The sequence below is a fragment of the Chiloscyllium plagiosum genome, chromosome 22 (assembly GCF_004010195.1).
Source record: "Chiloscyllium plagiosum isolate BGI_BamShark_2017 chromosome 22, ASM401019v2, whole genome shotgun sequence".
Classification (NCBI taxonomy): domain Eukaryota; kingdom Metazoa; phylum Chordata; class Chondrichthyes; order Orectolobiformes; family Hemiscylliidae; genus Chiloscyllium; species Chiloscyllium plagiosum.
Window position 1 is genome coordinate 12,545,850 of NC_057731.1, and position 21,953 is coordinate 12,567,802.

A 21,953-nucleotide genomic window follows, 5' to 3' on the forward strand; every position below is an offset into this window, starting at 1 on the left:
GATGGTCACTGCTACCAATACCAACATGGACAAAGGCAACAGCTATGACACATAGATTCGAGAGGGCAAGTTCAAGTACGTTCTTCCCTCTCAACTCCAGTCATTGTTTTCTTCATTTCTTGGAGAACTTTTTCTTTCATATTCTCAAATCCCAAATTAAAAATACTGATAGTGTAAAAACAACAATGACGTAGTTCGACAAAATCACCGAGAACAGGAAGTAGTATGTCTTGGGGATCTTAAAGAACTGTCATTTACATAACACCCAACTGGAAGTCCCAAAGTGCAGCCTATTAATTACTTTAGTAGTCATAGCACTAGGTAGATCATTCCCTGGAACAAAAAAATGTATATATGGTAGAGAGTCAGCAGTGATCATGGAAATCAAAAGGATGTAAAATGGGTCACTGACTTCCTCTCACTTACTTAACACTGTCACACAATGTCAAGATCTCACCATTTTGCTTTGAAGACCTAGCAACGTGGGCACTGCAAATTCCAAAAACAGCAAATGACTGAACAGACAATCAATATTCCTCCTGATGCTGATTGTGTGAGGAAACCAAATATCAAACACACCCCCACTGTCACACAATGTCAAGATCTCACCATTTTGCTTTGAAGACCTAGCAACTAACGTGGGCACTGCAAATTCCAAAAGCAGAAAATGACTGAACAGACAATCAATATTTCTCCTGATGCTGATTGTGTGAGGAAACCAAATATCAAACACACCCCAAACCCAAATATGTGATATTTGAGGTTTAGGGATTGTGTGATATTGGGTTTTAGGGAGCGTGTGATATTTGGGTTTTAGTGAGTGTGTTATATTTGGGTTTAGGGAGTGTTTGATATTTGGTTTTAGGGAATGTATCATATTTGGGTTTAGGGAGTGTGTCATATTTGGGTTTAGGGAGTGTGTGATATTTGGGTTTTCAGGAGTGTGTGATATTTGCGTTTAGGGAGTTTGTGATGTTTGAGTTTTAGGGAGTGTGTGATATTTGGGTCTTAGGGAGTGTGTGATATTTGAGTTTTAGGGAGTGTGTAATACTAGCCTGATCAGCTATGTCCACATCTTATGAAACAATAAAAAGAATGTGTTGGGCTGTGTCATCATCGAGGAGGAACATTGAGGAGCTCCCTCATCCAATTCATTGTTCTCAACTATTTATAGCTGGATGTAACAGAACTGCAGGGCTATGATCTGATTCATTAGCTTTGAAATCACTTAGCCCTATTGCATATCCACTACGATTTAGCTTACATGTTTTATCCTGCATTACAGCTTCACTATCTTAACACTTCATTTTTTAAGTATGTGTTGTGTTGTGTTGTTCCTGGCACATTCTCTTGCACTTTTGCTGGAACCATGGTTGACCCTCTAGCATGATGGCAATGGTAGAGTGTTGGATAGGTCAAATATAGAACTACAGATTGTGATGACCAAAAGGGCCTTGTGGATGATCAGTTTTGAGTTGCTAGGTCTGTTCAATATTAATCCCTCTTTCCACAGCCATGCCTATACAATATGCTGGAGGGTGTCCTCAATGTGAAGACCTGACTTTATCTCCACAGGACTATGTGATGGTCACTGCTACCAATACCAACATGGACAAAGGCAACAGTTATGACACATAGATTCGAGAGGGCAAGCTCAAGTACGTTCTTCCCTCTTATTGGTTGTCTCAACTCCAGTCATTGTTTTCTTCATTTCTTGGAGAACTTTTTCTTTCATATTCTCAAATCCCAAATTAAAAATACTGATAGTGTAAAAACAACAATGACATAGTTCGACAAAATCACCGAGAACAGGAAGTAGTATGTCTTGGGGATCTTAAAGAACTGTCATTTACATAACACCCAACTGGAAGTCAGTGTATGATATTTGGGTTTAGGGATTGTTTGATATTTGGTTTTAGGGAATGTGTCATATTTTAGGGAATGTAATATTAGAGTTTTAGGGAATGTGTGATATTTGAGGTTTAGGGATTGTGTAGTATTGGATTTTAGGGTCATAGGGAATGTGTGATATTTAAGTTTTAGGGAGTGTGTGATGTTTGAGTTCATGAAGTGTGTGATATTTGGGTTTTAGGGAGTGTGTGATATTTGAGTTTTAGGGAGTGTGTAATATTAGAGTTTTAGGGAATGTGTGATATTTGAGGTTTAGGGATTGTGTGGTATTGGGTTTTAGGGAGTGTATGATATTTGGGTTTAGGGAGTGTTATTTTAGTTTTAGGGAGTGTGTGATGTTTGAGTTCATGAAGTGTGTGATATTTGGGTTTTAGGGAGTGTGTGATATTTGAGTTTAGGGAGTAAGTTGTATTTCTGTCTTGGCTTTGCGTTGAGGAGTTTGTGAGTGTGTGATGTTAGTTTTTGTTGTGTGGAGTATGATAAATCCGAAGGCAATTTCTCAGCATACTCTCCCCTCCTCCTCCCTGGAGCTGCCACTGTGCGGCTGCCCTGTTGTTGAAGGACGGCCCCTGTGATTGAGGGAGCGGGCACTGGGCTCCAGCCGCAGCCGATCGAGCCCTGCCTTTGTGGAGAGGATACAATGGAGCTGCTGACGAGGCAGCGACTTCCAGCAGCTCCCGAATCATCCGCTCTGTGGAACCGCTGAATAGTGCCGGCTCGGCCTGGCTGATTTCCCCGCTGCTGCTGCCGCTCGGCTCTGAGAGGTAAGGTCAGATCTGTCCTCCATCCAATCTGCAGGCGGGTTAAAGTGTGAGAGCAGCTTCAGATCATGGGGGGAGGGTGGCAGATATATTACAGGGAAACATCCTTTTGAAGGAAGCAGTCTTTAAACAATCCCACAAGTGATCTTTTTGAGGAACATGTTAAGTTTGGCTCAAACGTATGAGGAGTGTTGATCAAGTACAGATGAATGACTGTGTAAAAGGAAGTATTTCAGATTATGTCTGCATTGTTAGTGAGCAGTTGAAGAAGCTCGCTGGCACTGGATTGTAGGTTAAACTTTCATATACCTTTACCCCCTGAAATGGGAAAAGTCAATCTCGAGTAACCCATCGTGTTGAGTGTGTAGCAGGAGGTTCCCCATCTAACCGCGATCTGATTCAAAGACCGTGTTTATCCAGTGCATTTTAAATGCGTGCGAAATCCATTTATTTCAGCAATTTTAATTGTTATAATAAGTGTGGGTCTAAGTTGTGAGAGAGTTGCGTTATACGTGGTTGCTGATCCTCCGGGATGTCCATTTCATGGTCTCAGTCAATGGGCAGGTTTAGGAAGGGTACTACCAACACCACGTGATGTCGAGCAGGAACTGTTGTAAATTTTACACTGTTGAAGATCCTCGGTGATTTCTTCGACTTTGACAGACATTTCGAGTGTGTTACTGCGAGCTTTCTGTTCAGATTGCTGCATCTCTCCTGGAGAGTTCCGGCCTGGAACTGTAAGGGAGCAGTAAGTTTTTTGAAGGAATCACTGTGAAGTATGGGATGACCTTTTGTTTCTGGAGAGCTGCCCAAGAGGAGTGGCAAACGTGCGTCACTCTGGTTTTCCCTGTGTCTTGTTTATAGATGAAATCTATTGTGTTTAGGCTGATTGTTGAAGGTTGGCTACCTCGTGTGCAAGACAGTTTTTCAGCACTGCACCGTAAGTAAGAGGGAACAAGATTTCGCCTCGATTATGTGGCAGAAACATGCACTTTATTTAATTCAGTGAAGTGTTACGTGCGTGTGTGAAACTTTGACATTGATGCATGTCAGTAACAATGCAGGTGCATTGTCGTTGAGGCAGATCTTTTAAGAAAAAACCAAAGGCCTGCAAAGGAAAGAGTGCGGTAGATTGGTTTCAAATTCTGCTTGCAAGGGAGTGGTGGCATTTTGCACTTTGGCTCTGTCAGAAATAGCCCCGCATTGAATTAATCAAATGGATTCTTAAACAGTAAGTACCAACGCTCTAAAGTGAGTATAATGTTAGATTGTGGACAATGTTGTAAAGGAACAAGGCAGTGGAAATGTATTTTCTAAAAAAAAAACAAAATTAACTTGTTGGGCTGAAGGCCACACTGTAGGGATTCTATCGATCAATGAACTGCAAGCTGTAATCAGAAACTAAAACAGAAATTGCTGGAAAAGTTCAGCAGGTCTGGCAGCATCTGTGGAGAGAAATCAGAAGTTAATGTTTTGCGTCGAGTGACCCTCCGTCAGAATGGAAATGCATTCCCTGCAAATAAATTTGTTGGTTCAATTCCATGTGAGATACAATCTGTAGACCACAAGACTTTTGATAATTTCAAAATATGAATAGTTCTAATTCGAATTACTAATTTGAATTAATAAAATGTACTTTAAACTTGATTTATTTGTCTAGGCAGGCTTTCATAGAACATAGAACAATACAGCGCAGAACAGGCCCTTTGACCCTCGATGTTGTGCTGACCTGTGAACTACTCTCAGCTTTCTCCATAATCCAGTGGGAATTAGGTTTTGGACTATTTTATTGCAAATGCAGACCCTCAAAATGCTACACTAACCTTGTTTTCCTACCCAGTTTCAAAAAAAGTATCCATGCTTATAATGCATTTGTGTTAACATTTTGCATTATGGTAGCTGAAATATTACTTGCAGACTGCTTTAAGGCTATTACAACAATTGAAAGTGTGCTAAGTGCATTGGAAGTTATGTATATTTGCTATTTCATATACCATGTGACATATAAATTGACAGTTTAAAAAAACAATAAGTACATGATCCTGCAGATAATTAATTTAAACTTCCCCAGCATATAGGTAAATATAGGATAATAGGGTGGAGAAATGGGTCTGGGTGAGTTACTCTTCAGAGGTCTGTGTGGACTTGTTGGCCTGTTTCCACACTGCAGGGATTCTATAGAATTCTATTTTAAAAATCGCTAAGATCAGCTTTATGTATTATTTTATGCGAGATGCTTTAGAAAACAGTAAGGGACCAGTATTTTAATGTTCTGAAGAAAGGTCACTGGACCTGAAGCATCTGATTTCACCCCACAGACGCTGCCAGATCTGCTGAGTTTTTTTCCAGCAATTTCTGTTTTTGTACCAGAATTTTAAGGTCCAATTTGCAATTCACCTCTTCTGCAAGTCTACTTCCTGCAAACAAATACCGTTCTTAAAACAGAAATCTAAGGACATGGATGAAGAAGTTCAGAGTGGGAAGCTGGTAGACTGGCATTAGGTACTATCTTACTTGCTCATGGTTACCCTGCTCTGTAAGCCATTTGTGAAAAGCTTATTGTTCCACCTCCATCCCGTTCCTACAGGATATTAATCTGATCTTGTTAAGCTTGTTCCTATTCAGTGAGTTTTTCTTATGATCCCTATTATCGCCCCATTTCTCTTGGAGGCATTAACCCTTTGGTGATAAAGTGCTGGTGATGCAGTAGTTTCTCCCTCAAGTGGCCTTTTTATGTGTGTGAATCCATAGAGTGAGTGTCAACAAACTGTTTTGCATGCAGATCATCAGATCTCCACATGGAAATGTAAGCTGTAAAGAGAACCCAACCAGGCTGCGAAGATGGGTTAAGTAAGTGGGCAAACTAGTGTAATGAGGTTCATTAAATCTTGATTAAATTATGTGAACCATAATGATGTAACCAACCACATGACTCATCAGTAAGTGAGAAAGCTAGATTGAGTATGTGAAGAGAGAGGTCTTAGACACTTTAATAGACGGCTGTATTTGATGACCTATTATGTATGAAGAAATACATACAGGAATGATATACCTGTTAGAGTTGGAGAACCTTACTTAAATATAAGGTGCAATCACCCTCAGGTTGTATTTGTGCAGCCTATGTGAATTATTTCGCTCAGAGGTTTGTGAATCTTCCAAATTTTCTACCCTAGACAGTTGTGATACTTCAATGTGTTCTTCAGGCACTTAATAGGGTAGATATGGAAAGGATATTTCCCCGTATGGTAGGGTCTCCAATCAGAGGACATAATCTTAGGGTGGGCAGATATAAGAGATGGATTTTCTTCTCTCAGAGGATGTTAAATCTGCAAGGGGCTGTAAAGGTTGAGTCTTTACATACACTCAAGGATGGGATGGACACATTTTGACTCTATGACTCTAGGAAGGCATCAAGAGTTATAGTGAAAAGGCAGGAAATGGAGTTGAGGATGATCAGATCAGTCATGATCTCATTGCATGCCGGAGCAGACGTGCTGAGCTGAATGATTAAATTAGATTAGATTCCCTACGGGTGGAAACAGGCCCTTTGGCCCAACAAGTCCACACCGACCTTCTGAAGAGTAACCCACCCAGATCCTTTGCCTGCTCCTACAGCTTATGGTTAGAGGTATTTAGGGCTGAGATTGATAGGTTTTTGTAAACTCTGGAAATCAAGGGAGTGAGCAGGAAAGTAGAGTTAACGCAAAAGATCAGACTTTAATTGGGTTGAAAGATCGAGCAGGCCTAATAACTGAATTGGTTTGTCCTGTTCCTATTTCTTAGCTCCTTATCTTCCTTCTTACCGATCAAGTGAACTTTTCAATGGACCATCGAACGTAAATAATGAGCATAGACTCCAATTGTGAATTTTCCATTATCTATTTTAGAGATGCTGTGTCATTTCTAATGCCCAAATCCTATCCTGGCTGAAATTGGAAAATGATTTGGACCTTTAACTTCTGTGGGTTGATGTTGAATGGACATGTTGCAACTCATTAAAACAAAGAAAGTTGTTTGTAAATTGAATAGACTTTTCACAATAGTGAGAAAGTTTGATTCTATAAAGAGTTGGTGAGCAGAAGACACAAATTGAAAATACATAATGAGACAGTCTTTGCAATATGAGAAAAAACTATACAGTAAATTATAATGGACTGAATTATCTAAGAATTATTATTCAAACAGTGATTAATTGTTCATGTAAAATAAGTAGGTAAGTATTCTGAAGTGTTTGATAAAGATGGTGAGCAACTTTGGTTTTAAATTGTATAAGCTCTGTAGAATTCACAGGTAGTTATATTAGCACTTGTGTAGGTTTTACTGTAACTACTATTATTACTAAAATAACCAAGTCTGCTAAAGTCATTTGAGATTGTTCAATCAAGTATATTCCTTTATAACCTGAGTATTTATACTGGTCATAGAAAATGTACATAGCCTCAGGGTGCTGTATTCAGTGGTTTCACAGAAATGAATGTCCATACTTACAATGGTATCTCTTATTCTTATCTGTACGCTGGTGAGAATCACACCTTTTTAAAATCGAAAGATCTTTGTGTTTTTTGTTATTGCTTGCATAACTTCAGACAGGCCATTTAGTTCCTTTTTATTGGCAACATTAAGATTGGAACAAGAGAGCTATCATTGTGAAGCTGCATATGGATAAGTTTGACAATTTTTGGTCCTTTTTTTAAGGTAACTACTTGCTTGTTCACAATACGCTACAATATTGATCACTGTTGACACTTGCCTGAGCTGACAGTGATAGGCTCAAGCCCCATTTATGGATTTAAGCACAATATTTAGCCTGACATGTCAGAGTAATTGTGGGGATTCCTGCATTGCCAAAGATGCTCTGTTTTAGTTGCTAAATGCATCCCCATCTGTCTGCCCTGGTGGATGTGATGGTTCTTGTGGTGATATTTGAAAGGTAGGAGAGGTCCCTGCATTTCCTCACACAATCAGCATCAGGAGGAATATTGATTGTCTGTTCAGTCATTTGCTGCTTTTGGAATTTGCAGTGCCCACGTTGCTAGGTCTTCAAAGCAAAATGGTGAGATCTTGACATTGTGTGACAGTGTTAAGTAAGTGAGAGGAAGTCAGTGACCCATTTTACATCCTTTTGATTTCCATGATCACTGCTGACTCTCTACCATATATACATTTTTTTGTTCCAGGGAATGATCTACCTAGTGCTGTGACTACTAAAGTAATTAATAGGCTGCACTTTGGGACTTCCAGTTGGGTGTTATGTAAATGACAGTTCTTTAAGATCCCCAAGACATACTACTTCCTGTTCTCGGTGATTTTGTCGAACTACGTCATTGTTGTTTTTACACTATCAGTATTTTTAATTTGGGATTTGAGAATATGAAAGAAAAAGTTCTCCAAGAAATGAAGAAAACAAGAAAGAGGGATTAATATTGAACAGACCTAGCAACTCAAAACTGATCATCCACAAGGCCCTTTTGGTCATCAGCATGTAGTCACAATCTGTAGTTCTATATTTGACCTATCCAACACTCTACCATTGCCATCATGCTAGAGGGTTAACCATGGTTCCAGCAAAAGTGCAAGAGAATGTGCCAGGAACAACATAATTCTGGATTAGTGGTGCTGGAAGAGCACAGCAGTTCAGGCAGCATCCAAGGAGCCCAAACTGCTGTGCTCTCCCAGCACCATTAATCCAGAATCTGGTTTCCAGCATCTGCAGTCATTGTTTTTACCTCAGGAACAACATAACACATACTTAAAAAATGAAGTGTTAAGATAGTGAAGCTGTAATGCAGGATAAAACATGTAAGCTAAATCGTAGTGGAAATGCAAGAGGGCTAAGTGATTTCAAAGCTAATGAATCAGGTCATAGCCCTGCAGTTCTGTCACATCCAGCTATGAATAGTTGAGAACAATGAATTTGATGAGGGAGCTCCTCAATGTTCCTCCTCAATAATGACACAGCCCAACACATTCTTTTTATTGTTTCATAAGATGTGGACATCGCTGATCAGGCTAGTATGTATGACCCATCCCTAATTGCCCTTGAGAAGGTGGTGGTGAGCTGTTTTCTTGAACCAATACAGTGCATACAGTGTAATACACCCGTAGTACTTCTAGGAAATCTAGCATTTTACCCAGTGACATTGAAAAAGCAGTGACATATTTCCAAATCAGGATGATTTTTGGCTTTGGGAGGAGATTGCAGGTGGTGGCATTAGATCATTTATTCTTAGCTGATTGGTTTTATTCAAATAATGTGCAAGGTTATGGGGAAGACCAGGAGATTGGCTTTAACTATGAATTTCATTTGGAGAGACTGTGCAGATACAATGGATCAAATGGCATGCATCTGCCCCGTAATGATTCTGTGATTCCTATACATCAGCTGCCCTTGTTTTCCAGGTGGTATAGGACAGGAATATGGAAGGTGCTGTTGATGGACCCTCAGAGCTAATGAAGGAATTACTAAGTGCATCTTGTGAATGGTACCCAATATTGCTGCCATACATCAGCCAAGGCAGAAGTTAATGTTTAAGGTAGTGGATGAATTGCTGAACAAACGGGCTGCTTTGTTCTGGATGGTGTTGGGCCTCTTGAGTACTGTTGGAGCTGCTGTCACCCAGGCAATTGGAGAGTATTCAATCATTTGTGTCGTGTGAATGGTGGACGGGCTTTGGAGAGTCAGGAGGTGAGCAACCCCAGACTCTGACCTGCACTTTTAGCTGCAGTATGTATATGGCTGATTTAGTTCAGTTTCTGATCAAAGTAACTCGCTGGATGTTGATAACAGGGGAATCAATCATGGTAATGCTGTTGAGGTTCATGTGGAGATCATTAGATTATCTCTTAGTGGAGGTGGTCATGGTCTGGCACTTGTGTGGCGTGAATGTTGGCAGGCCAAGACAGGACTTGCTTTGTTTGTTCACCGTCTGCTTCAGTGTTTAAGGAGATGTGAATGCTGCTGAATATTATGTAGTTATCAGTGGACATCCCCATGTGACTTTAAAGTGGAGGGAAAGTCATTAATGAAGCAGCTGAAGGTGGTGGGTCTGGGAATCTTTACTGTCAACTTGAACAACATTCCCCACAGGCCCACCAAGAGTCTGCACATGCTGAAGGGTGTGCTGACATCGTACCAACACATTCACTTCCAGTTTCTGAGGGGTGCAGCTCTGAACTGGCTGAGCAGCCATTTAGTTGTCACAAACTACTCAGACTAGAATGAATGTGTAATAGGTCAGCATTACCATGGTGTGGGGTTGGGTTTGGGTTTGCTACTGCTGTTGATGGGGGTGGGGGTATGGTGGTTTAAGCTAACTTGGCAAGGGACTGGAATATGGAGTGGAGATACAGCAGTGGGTGATCCACAGACAAATGCAGATGGAAAGTCAAGTCTGTCCGACAGACAGAACATACTTTTCAATTAAGCCACAAGGGAACCTGGCACGGTTAAAGGGTTTTATTTTAATGCAGGGAATCTTGTGAGTCAGGCAGGTGAGTTGAGGGTATTGTTTAACACATGCGGATATGATAGAAAAAGGAAGAGAGAGGTCAGAGTGAACATATGCCCCTTAGAAAATGAATCTGAGGAGATAGTTCTGGGGAACAAGGAAGTGGCAGAGGGGTTAAGCAGATATTTTGCATCAGTCTTGACAGTGGAAGATACTTCAAACATCCCATTCATACGAAAGAATAGAAGAATTGGTTGCATTACCCATCGCTGGAGAAGCAGTATTTTACTAACTAACGGAGGGGGTAGGGGGAACAATAAGTCCCCTGGTCTTGATAGCTTGTCTTTATGAACTTCATCAAAAGGTTTGACAGGGTTCCACCTGATAGACTGGTTAGTAAGGTTAGATCACATAGGATCCAGGAGAGCTAGCCAGTTGGATACAAAATTAGGTTGAATGTAGGAGACAGAGGTAGTGGTAGGGAGTTGCTTCTCGGACTGGAGGTCTGTGACCAGTGAGGTGCTGAAAGGATCGGTGCTAGGTCCACTGCTTTTTCTCATTTTTTAAATGATTTGGATGTGAATACAGAAGGATGGTTAGAAACAGATGACAACAAAATGGGTGGTGTAGTGGACAGCGAAGAAGATTATTTCAGAGTCGAACAGGACCTTATACAGTTAATGATAGGTCTCTGGGGAGTGTTGCTAAACAAAGAGACCTAGGGTACAGGTGCATAGTTCCATGAAAATGGAACTGCAGGTAGATAGGGTGGTGCAGAAGGCATTTGGCAATCTTGCCTTCATTGGTCAGAACATTGAGTATGGGAGGTGAATGTCATATTGTGGCAGGACATTGGTGAGGCTATTTTTAGAATACTACATAGAATTCACCCTTCTTTGGGAAGGATGTTATTAAACTCGAGAGGGTACAGAAAAGACTTACAGGACTGGAGGGTTTGAGCTATAGGGAGAGGTTGAATAGACTGGGGCTACTTTCCCTGGAGCATAAGAGACTGAGGTGGAACCTTATAGAGGTTTATAAAATTTTGCGGAGCATGGATAAGGTGAATAGCCAAGGTCTTTTTCCTAGGGTGGTTTAAGGTGAGAGGAGACAGATATAAAAAGGACCTGAGAGAATGCATTTTTATGCAGAGGGTGGTGCGTGTATGGAATGAGCTGCCACAGGAAGTGGTGGAGGATGATGCAATTACAACATTTAAAAGGCATCTGGATGGGTATATGAATACGAAAGGTTTAGCGGAATATGAGTCAAGTGGGACTAGGTCAGATTGGGATGTCTGATTGGCATGGATGAAGTGGACCAAAGGGACTGTTTCAGTGCTGAATGATTTTATGATTCTATGGCTTGCATCAGAGGATCCGAAAATAATTAGCTACAGAGATAATGGTTGTATTGGTTATAATACAATTATAACCATTTGTATTATAATTGTTTAATTATAATAAACATTATAATGTTTATATAATATGGGTAAGTGCCAGAGGTTTGGAAAGATGGCCCTATTCAAAAAGGGAAGGAGGCAAAAAGTGGACAATGGTAGGCTGATCAGCATACCATCTATTTTGGAAAAGTATTGGAATTGATTATTAAGGAGGTACTAGCAGAACGTTTGGAAAATCATAATTTAATCGAGCAAAGTGAGCGTGGCTTCATAAGAGGGCTATCATGTCAGATTAATGCATTAGAGTTTTTTAAGGAAGTCTCAACCAGAGTGGATAGAGGGGAACCAGCAGAAGTGTTGTATTTGGACTTCCAGAAGGTGTTCGACAAGGTACCTCACAAAAGGTTAAATCATAATATAAGGGTCCAGGGTGTTGGAGGTGGTATATTTGGCATGGATAGAGAATTGGCTGATGGGCAGGAAACAGTGAGTCTTTTTCATGTTGGTGACCTTTAACCAGTGGTGATCTACAGGGATCAGTGCCGGGATTGCAGCTGGTTACAATATATGTTAATGACTTGGAGGAAGGAAGTGTACTGTAGCCACATTTGCAGATGACACAAAAATAGGTGGAAAGGCAAGTTGTGAAGAGAATGCAGGCAGTTTACAGAGATATATTGACAGGTTAAGTCAGTGGGCAAAACATTAGCAAATGGAGAATATTGTCAGAAAATGTGAAGTTGTTCACTTTGAAGGGGAGAGCAAAAGAATGGAGAATTAAAATGGAGAAAGCTACAATACAAAGGGACTTGGGGTAACTTGTGCACAAAACACAGAAAGCTAGCACACCGGTGCAGCAGATAATCAGGAAGGCAAATGGAATATTAGCCCTTATTTCAAGGGGGTTGGAGTATAAGAGTAGGGAAGTCTGACTGCAGCTGTGCAAAGAGTTGGTGAGACCACTTCTGGAAGAATATGAGCGGTTTTGATTCTTTATTTGAACCTTGGTCAATGGTTTATGTGAATGTTAGGTAGTGAGTGAGCAGATGGGAGGCAGCTGAATACAACCTTCACCTGTATCCTCAAGCAGCCTTTTTATCACAGCCCTTCAATAGTAGGAAATAAAATTGACTTTTTCTCTCTGTAGGCCAGGGTTCCTAAGGCAAGCTCTGGTACCTCTTTCAGTATATTCACTCCTAACCAACTAATTAATTACAAATCAGACATTGAACTTGAAATACTCTTGGTTTTTAAAATGTGGTAGCTATTTTGTTTTGAATAATCTTTATTTACCATATAATTTGAAGGAAACAGGAAATAGTTTTGTTCCTTTATTAAAAATGCCAGAAGTTCTTTTTTTTCCTTATCCCTGCCTTATCACTTTTTTTCCACTTCAATCTTAGTTGACTGGCTCAGTGTGGAAAATATTATTTTCATTCCATATTGAAATCATTTGATGGTGTGCCACGTGGGTATTTATTTCACAATCCTTTGTTGTGACTTCCCCAGTGCTCCTGGAGAATGTAACAGCGGGAAACTATTACGACACTGGTGTTTCCAAGATAAAACTATTCTGATTACAATAGTCTCTGATATGTGGAAAAAAATCTCTCTTCATTCATTATGATGTTATGTGTGCTTTGTGATGCCCTGCAGTTATTTAAATGTAAAATGATTTAAAATGTTCAATAACTTGCATCTTGCACTGTGTTCACCAAGCACTTTCTTTTTCTGCAAAAGATGTGGAACTAATGTTACTGAACAATATCACAACTGGGCAAATGTCACCAGTGGTTAGATTACATCAAATATCGGTATTAGCTCAATAGCTGATGGGCTTTCTGAAGGACTTGCATAACTTCATAGGTCTTTGTGCAACAGTGGAAAAGTTCATGCAATTTAGATTGATCGTTTGATGAGATTCTAGCCTTGAAGTCACTTGCTGCCAACTGTTAACATAGATGGGAAATTTTTATACATCTGCTAGCACATTTTACTGCTTTTCAGGTGTATCTTTTCTTCCGTTTGGCATATGTTAGACAAAAGGTCAGACTGAGAATTAAGCTGACTTTTGTTAGCTTATGTTCACTTGGCATACCCTGGGTGTTGTCTGGTCCATTTTTAAGTCTATTCATCTTAAAATTTTTGAGGTTTATTGATATTCTGCCATGTGAATTAAAATGACCTCTGGCAGTTTATATTCTTATTATGGGAGAAGCTGAGTTTCACACCATTATAGATAATGTAGATTTTTGTAGATTTGTTTTTTTAAAAGGTCCATCGTCTTGGTGTATATGGTGAAATGACAACCTGAGAGCATTATAATGTGACATCCACAGAGGGCTGTTGAAGGCAGTGTGAACTCGTTATTGCAGGTTTACCTACAATATACCGGGTTGGGAGAGGGATTTTTCAGGTGACAGGATTGATTTTGTAAACACAGTGAGCCTCATTCACAAAATTAATTTGCTCTGGATTGGATTTGTTGCGTTTAATTTTGTCAATAGGTTAATTGAAAACAAGGGAGCACACTTCTGTGAGGACTAGTGAGCTGTTTAGAGATGCTGCAAAGCTGATATAGTTCACTGAAGGCAGGGTTGGGGTAAGAATGGCAGGCCGAAGTGTGAAAGAGACATCAAGAAGCACGTTATGGTTAGAGGGATGAGAGAAGCTTTTAATATTGCGCATTGAATTTTAATTTCCATTGGATTAATTGCAATATTCACAATTTCAGGATGCCTACTGTATTAACTTAATCATTGATTTATGCCACATATGTACTTAAGGACAATATTCTGCTTGTCTTTGTACCACTATTACCAGATGGTTCTACAGCTGTGGTGTGACCTTCTGTAATCCTAAGTGATGAGTGAAACTGTGTTATCTTCTACCGATAACAGGTTTGCTCTTTGTCCGATGACAGTACCATCTGTCTGATGTTATACACCAAGCTGTATAGTAATGACACATTTGTAGCCTTTCATATAACATACAATTATTACTTCCATTGTATTTCACTCCATACTAACCCTTTGAACCATTAATCACTGTTGAATTATTTTAGTAGGCAATCTCTCAATTTCATCACATTAGTTCTAACCTAATTGTCAAGAACTCTAACACTATTGAATGCTCTTTTCTTGGTTTCAGTTGTGCTTCCCCTTTTTCTGTTTCCATTTTCTCAATGTGTTTTTGTTTCTGCTTCTGTGTACACACTGCTGTTCGTGCGCTCTGTGTCTTTTCATGTCCCCTGAGATGCACATGCACCCCTCCTTATTCATTTGGATTGGTTTGGCTTTTTTTTGATTGTTGAAAGAAGAAACATTAGATCTACACGGCATTCTTCTGTTGGGACTTAGTAAAAAGTGAGGACTGCAGATCAGAGTCCAGAGTATGGTGCTGGAAAAGCACAGCAGGTCAGACAGCATCTGAGGAGCAGGAGAATCGACGTTTCAGGCATAAGCCCATCATCCAGATGAAGGGGTTATGCCCAAAACATCAATTCTTCTGCCTCTCGGATGCTGCCTGGTCTGCTGTGCTTTTCCAGCACCACACTCTCGACTTTTGCTGGAACTTAATCCAATTACTTTTTAAAGACTGAATAGGCAAATTCTGGCTTATACTAGACAATCCTTGAGATAGAATTACTTTCTTTGCTTCTCCCTTATTTTTTCCTGTTTCTCTCTGTCTCTCTCTGTCTCTCTCTCTCTGTCTCTCTTCTCCCCCCTCCCCCTTTAGCTCAGCCCATGTCACAAGACATTGACTCCCCTTCATACCAACTCTGTCTTTGGATTTGCTTTACAGTATGTTGCTTCCCTGTGCCAACCCCATGTATCCAGTTTGGGGAGCTGGCTGGAATGATACACTCGGACTTGCTTGTACCTGTTGCTGGGTTCTTCTGTAGTAAACAGGAACTGGGAGTGGGACTCCCAGTTAAGAGACAGAAGCACTACCAACCTGCGCTCCACAATTGTACTTCTCTTGCAGAATAAACTTGTGCAGGAGAATGACATCACTCCCTGTTTTTCAAAAATGAGTCAGGTGTCTCAAGACATGTCATGTACTTGTCTCCTTTGCAAAAGAAAAATCCTACTGTTATTTACTGTGACATCCTGCGTGGCATTGAGTGTACCAAACATCCTGACTTTTGTTCTTTTTCAATTCAACCTAAAGTATTCTAGTTAGATGAAAACGTGACATTGCAACTTAGCACAGCCCTCATAATTGTCTCAAATGTTTGACCCAGTATATTACTTTCAGAGTCACAGAGATGGTAAAAGAAACGTCGTAGACATTTGCAGCACTTTAATGCTGTGGCAGTGAAGGGAGGGAGTATTCAATATCTTTTTGGCGACTTTAGTAAAGTGCAAGTGTCTGTCTAAGATACGAGGAGGATTCTTGGTGCCGTGAAGTCGTTGATCATCCAACTGAAAACTGAAATGGGCACATTGGACTTCAGGTAACCTTCACACCCAAAGACTGGAATATGCAGCACTCTCACTCAAAGCTGATTGGTTGTCGAATCAGACTCTGAGCTCAAACTCTGAGTGTGGAGGTTGCTTTTAGAACCTTTTAGGTGAAAGCGCGGACTGCAGATGCTGGAGATCAAAGTCGAGATTAGAGTGGTGCTGGAAAAGCACAGCAGGTCAGGCAGCATCCGAGGAGCAGGAAAATCAACGTTTCGGGCATAAGCCCTTCATCAGGAATCTTTTAGCCTAGAGGGATGATTGTCAGCAGACTGATATCTTTATGACTATCTTGTTTTATTTAGGATCAGAACACGTAGAGGTTTTTAAAATTCAGGCCATTTCTTTTTGGATTTCATGTTCCCAAATTCAGGATCTTCCTTTCTCTTGTTGGAAAAGGAATACCTGATGACTGAACTGTGGTGAAGTGGGTTACAATACCGGTTAATCGTGGCAGGTTAGGGGTCAGAGACTCTGACACTGTACAGGGGAACAGGATTGTTCCCATCGAGGGGTGCAGCCAATCGTGTGAAGTACCTGGATGGCAGTGAGATCAAGTGACAAGCACCTTTGACGTGCAGTCAAAGCAGCCAACGTGATCATTGAGTTCATACGCATGTTTTCTAAGCATTATATTTTGTTTTGAAATGTATAATTATATTGTCACAGTGCCATGCAGGTTATTTACACAATACAGCCCATTGTTTACATATAGTACATAGCTTGGCAAAGGCAGCTAGGCTGTGCCTGGCTTTTCAATGATCCAGGTAGCTTATATTCATGTTTACCAAGGAGGGAGGTGGGGAACAAAGGTTTTAGATGCATTACTCTAATAGTTACATAGCTTCCATCCCCTTCCCAACACAACCCTTTGCTCTCTGTCTGTCTGTCTGTCTCTCTCTCTGTCTCCACCCCCCACTCCCCCAACCCTACCACCTGCTCCTTTGGCTGTGAGCTAATACGTATAATATGTTTAAACCAACAGTTCTTATTTGTATATTTTACATTATCCAGCACCACTAAATCCCACATTGACAGATCAGTACACACAATCCTGTTGTAATCCTGTCTCAGTTGGTTAATGATACATGGGCTTTATAAAACACTTTGACATGCTACCATTATCAGAGAATACAATGGTGAAAGGTGCAGCCTGGGATGTTATTGGGCTTGATAAGTGAATGGTTGAGTCAGAAGAGGCAAAGTTGAAACAAGCAGCAGCTCTGTGGAAAGTGCCGCACTTGTTTTTTTTTAATACCTGTAATAACTGCCGTATGTCTGATGCACTTCCTATTAACGTTTTGCAAGTTAAATTTGCATGTCACATTCATAAAGGAACTGGTACTGTTGAACCTTATCATGCTGAATAGACATTATCCATTCTAGTGAAGGTGCTGTACTGCCACCTGGTAGTGGGAGGGTAAAGTTATTGTTTATAAGGTTTACACGGGTAGATACTGTTATAGATATTTGCTAATCAGCCTGTTACACAAGTGGGAATTGAACCAAGGCCTTTCTGGCTCAGAGCTAGGGACACTACCACTGCATCAAAAGAACCCTTCGGATTCGATTATACATGTTATACGTTGGGCTGGCACAGTGGCTCAGTGGTTAGCACTGCTGCCTCACAGCACCAGGGACCTGGGTTCCATGCCACCCTCAGGTGACTGTCTGTATGAAGTTTGCATATTCTCCCTGCGTCTGTGTGGGTTTCCTCTGGGTGCTGCTCCCACAGTCCAGAGTTGTGCAGGTTAGGTAGATTGGCCATGTTGTCGTGTGCAGACTACACACTGCCCATAACTTGCTCCATTGTGTTGGAGAATCAGAGCATAAATCACAGAAAGTGTTAGTTAGACTATACAAAACTTTGGCTTGCTTCCACCACTTTAAGAGCTGCATTGAGACTGATGTTTTGAACTGCCGGGATGGATGTTCTGACCTGTGAGGGGATGTAAAGAGGCCTTTTAACTGTGAAATAATGGAGAATATTATCAATTTCAGGTAGATATTGTAGAAATTGTGAAAGGATTTTTATGAAAGGATTTTTATGAAAGGATTATGAAAGGATTGGACACTCTGGCAGCAGGAAACATGTTTCCGCTGATGGGTGAGTGCCGAACCAGAGGACATAGCTTAAAAATACGGGGTAGACCATTTAGGGCAGAGATGAGGAGAAACTTCTTCACCCAGAGAGTGGTGGCTGTGTGGAATGCTCTGTCCCAGAGGGCAGTGGAGGCCCAGTCTCTGCATTCATTTAAGAAAGAGTTGGATAGAGCTCTCAAAGATAGTGGAATCAAGGGTTATGGAGATAAGGCAGGAAGATACTGATTAGGAATGATCAGCCATGATCATATTGAATAGCGGTGCAGGCTCGAAGGGCTGAATGCCTACTCCTGCACCTATTGTCTATTGTCTATTGTCTAAATTGTTTTGTCAGGCAAAGTGCATTAGCAAAACAGGCACAATTTTCTTTTCCCTAAGAGAACCTGGATTCTTAGGATTATTTGGGATATACGGGTACAGATTTGTAAAATACATCTAGTCATACAGTATGGGCCAACATACTGCCCATAACTTGCTTCATTGTGTTGGAAAATCAGAGAAGAATTCCCTGAAATTAGCATGATATTTTTCTCTTCTGAATGTTTTCAGCTGTTTTCCCTCAAAATCATCCTTTGTTATTGCAAAATCTAATATTCAAAATGAGGGTGGATAAGCTTTATGGCTCTGTCTTGTCTTTGTAAATGTTTCTATTTTACTTACGATTAGCTATAAAAATATTTATTGACCTTGTCATAAGGGTAACATAGTGTATACGTAAAGTATAAACAAATGGGATTTATTAATATAATTGTAGTTTGACTCTTGTCTGACTACAGCATGAATACATTTCGTGGAAATTTATTTCCGATGAATCGATATCAATTTGAAAATCTCTAAACTTCTTTTGATGCTGAGTGTTTCAGTTCTCAGTGTTCCTCATTCTCTTCCCAGCTGGTAAATGCCCACACTTGTGCTTTGCAGTGAATTGAACACTGCAAGTGGGAGAATAATTAATGTACAATGTTCATTGGTATCATTAATTAGAAAGGTTCTATGATTGTGGTTGTGCAACGGAGAGATGTCGTTTGATGAAGAACCTTATAATATGTACTTTTCCCTCCCCCTCAATAGGTGAGGTCAGGAATGAATACATTTGGTGGAAACTCTAAAGCTAATTCCTACACCAATATGGAGTTTGATCAGCCATTTACATTCACCAGTCTGGTAATATCTTATTTGTTGTTAATGATATAGTGGTCGATGGTTATTATGTTTAAAATGTTTAAAACTTTATTTTTTTTTAAAGATGTCATTTTTTTTGTCATTAATATAAATGATTTGGATGTGAGCACAAGAGGTACAGTTAGTAAGTTTGCAGATGACACTAAAATTGGAGGTGTAGTGGACAGCTAAGAGGGATACCTCAGATTACAACAGGATCTGGAGCAGATGGGCCAATGGGCTGAGAGGTGGCAGATGGAGTTTAATTCAGATAAATACGAGCTGCTGCATTTTGGGAAAGCAAATCTTAGCAGGACTTATACACTTAATGGTAAGGTCCTAGGGAGTGTTGCTGAACAAACAGACTTTGGAGTGGAGGTTCATAGCTCCTTGAAAGTAGAGTCGCAGGTAGATAGGATAGTGATGAAGGCGTTTGATATGCTTTCCTTTACTGCACAGAGTATTGAGTACAGGAGTTGGGAGGTCATGTTGCGGATGTACAGGACATTGGTTAGGCCACTGTTGGAATATTGTCTGCAATTCTGGTCTCCCTCGTCTCAGACGAATGTTGTAAAACTTGAAAGGGTTCAGAAAAGATTTACAAGGATGTTGCCAGGGTTGGAGGATTTGAGCTATAGGGAGAGGCTGAATAAGCTGGGGCTGTTCTCCGTGGAGCTTCAGAGGCTGAGGGGTGACTTTTTAGAGGTTTATAAAATCATGAGGGACATGGATAGGATAAATAGACAAAGTCTTTTCCCTGGGGTGGGGGAGTCCAGAACTAGAGGGAATAGGTTTAGGGTGAGAGGGGAAAGATATAAAAGAGACCTAAGGGGCAATACGTGTATGGAATGAGCTGCCGGAGGAAGTGGTAGATGCTGGTACAATTGCAACATTTAAGAGGCATTTGGATGGGTATATGAATAGGAAGGGTTTGGAGGGATATGGGCCGGGTGCTGGCAGGTGGGACTAGATTGGGTTGGGATATCTGGTCAGCATGGACAGATTGAACTGAAGGGTCTGTTTCCATGCTGTACATCTCTATGCCTCTACTGGTTTGGATCCCTGTCATTATGTGCAGTTGTAATTTAAACTAAGTTTTCCTATATCTTGTTTATTTGATGATTACTTATTAGCTACCTTTTATCCAACCCGAAAGATCAAATGTTTTTCTGTATTTCTTCCTTTGGCACTCCTTGCCAACTATAGTAACATGCAAGTATGGTATTTTACTTGAGTGGAGAGACTGAATGAAGTCGTTTGGAACTTTTAATGTAGGGAATTCATTATTAGCTTGGAAAGAAGTTGTATAAATGCAAGGAATTATTGTTGCTGGTATGCAATACAATGTGAGTCATTTCAGGTTTTATCTAATTGATCTGTAAAGTTACAGAATGTAAATAGTACCTTCACTTCAGAATTCACAGAGCCATCAGTTTTGCAACATTAATGTTCAGGGATCAGCTTTTCAATCAAACTCACTGGTGGAGGATCAGTGTGGATTTGATGGGTTGAATGGCCTGCTTCCACACTGTAGTGATTCAATGATTGTAAGTCCGTCCAGCAGAATTGACTCGGAACGCACTACTCTTACGTCAATGCTCAGTCAATGTTCTGCAATTAAACTTTTACCACATTAAAATACCCTAGAGTTTTCAAGAAGGGTGGTGGGATTAAACCTGACTTTTTAGCTTTGATTTTAGACTTAAGGGGAAGAGAGTGTCAAGGGAAAATGTCATTGTGAGGTCAGGTAAGCTGAAAGATGAGGTTTCCCCAGATGCCCTGCTGAACTTAACTGCATCATGACTGTAAATTGACTTCTTCGGTGTTCCCACACAAAGGCATTGTGGTCGGCCTGTGGTCTCTCAGGCAGAAGTCTGCTCCATGGGACCAAAGATTTTCTGTATGCAAGTGCGGTTAGAGTTAAGAGAGACCAATGGTTTCCAATATAAGGGGTGGGGAGGAGAGGGGAAGAGTGGAGAGGTGAAGTTGTATGGTGAGGGGCACAGGTCCACTGGTTGTTCGGGAGAGGTGTGGTGGTCCAGTTGGCTGGGGGAGAGTCCCATAAAGAGGTGACGCAATTGCCAGGGGCATGTCAGACACCGGTCAGAAGGTGTACATCGATACGAAAGAGAGGATGCGGAATAAACCAATTATGAGTGTGACTGGGGGAATTTGCCAGGTGGATTGATGAACTCCGAGGAAGTACTGCTCCTCCTGGCCCACTAGTATCCTGTTTTAGAAAATGTAAGGGGTGATGGATTCTCAGGGGAATGTAGCACGAATAGCCAGTTTCTGGTATTGAGACTGGCTCTAATGTAATGAGAGGTACATCGGGTTCCATGTGATCAATTGTGTGAGGAGACTCTCTAGTCCGAGGTACAGATACACGTTTCTGTGGGGTAAAAACAATGACTGCAGATGCTGGAAACCAGATTCTGGATTAGTGGTGCTGGAAGAGCACAGCAGCTCAGGCAGTATCCAAGGAGCTTCGAAATCGACGTTTCGGGCAAAAGCCCTTCATCTGCAATAAAGGCAGTGAGCCTGAAGCGTGGAGGGATAAGCTAGAGGAGCATTATCTCTCCACGCTTCAGTTTCACTGACTTTATTCCTGATGAAGGGCTTTTGCCCGAAACGTCGATTTCGCTGCTCCTTGGATGCTGCCTGAACTGCTGTGCTCTTCCAGCACCACTAATCCAGAATC

At 40.8% G+C, this 21,953-nt stretch overlaps 1 protein-coding gene across 6 annotated transcripts in view; it reads left to right on the forward strand.

Moving 5' to 3' along the window:
• Positions 1–2,433: 2,433 nt before the first annotated feature.
• stambpl1 (STAM binding protein-like 1) overlaps positions 2,434–21,953 on the forward strand; it is a 61,743-nt gene continuing 42,223 nt past the window's right edge. Inside the window, exons 1-2 of one of the 6 annotated variants that reach the window (XM_043712409.1) lie at positions 2,434–2,675; positions 19,163–19,255. In XM_043712409.1, coding sequence (XP_043568344.1) covers positions 19,175–19,255 — 81 coding nt within the window. In that variant the 5' untranslated portion in view covers positions 2,434–2,675; positions 19,163–19,174. Of the gene's footprint in view, positions 2,676–2,945; positions 2,961–3,390; positions 3,421–3,529; positions 3,613–3,657; positions 3,904–19,162; positions 19,256–21,953 lie in introns of those variants that run through there. The other 5 variants (XM_043712414.1, XM_043712413.1, XM_043712412.1 and 2 more) reach the window with 5 other exon arrangements.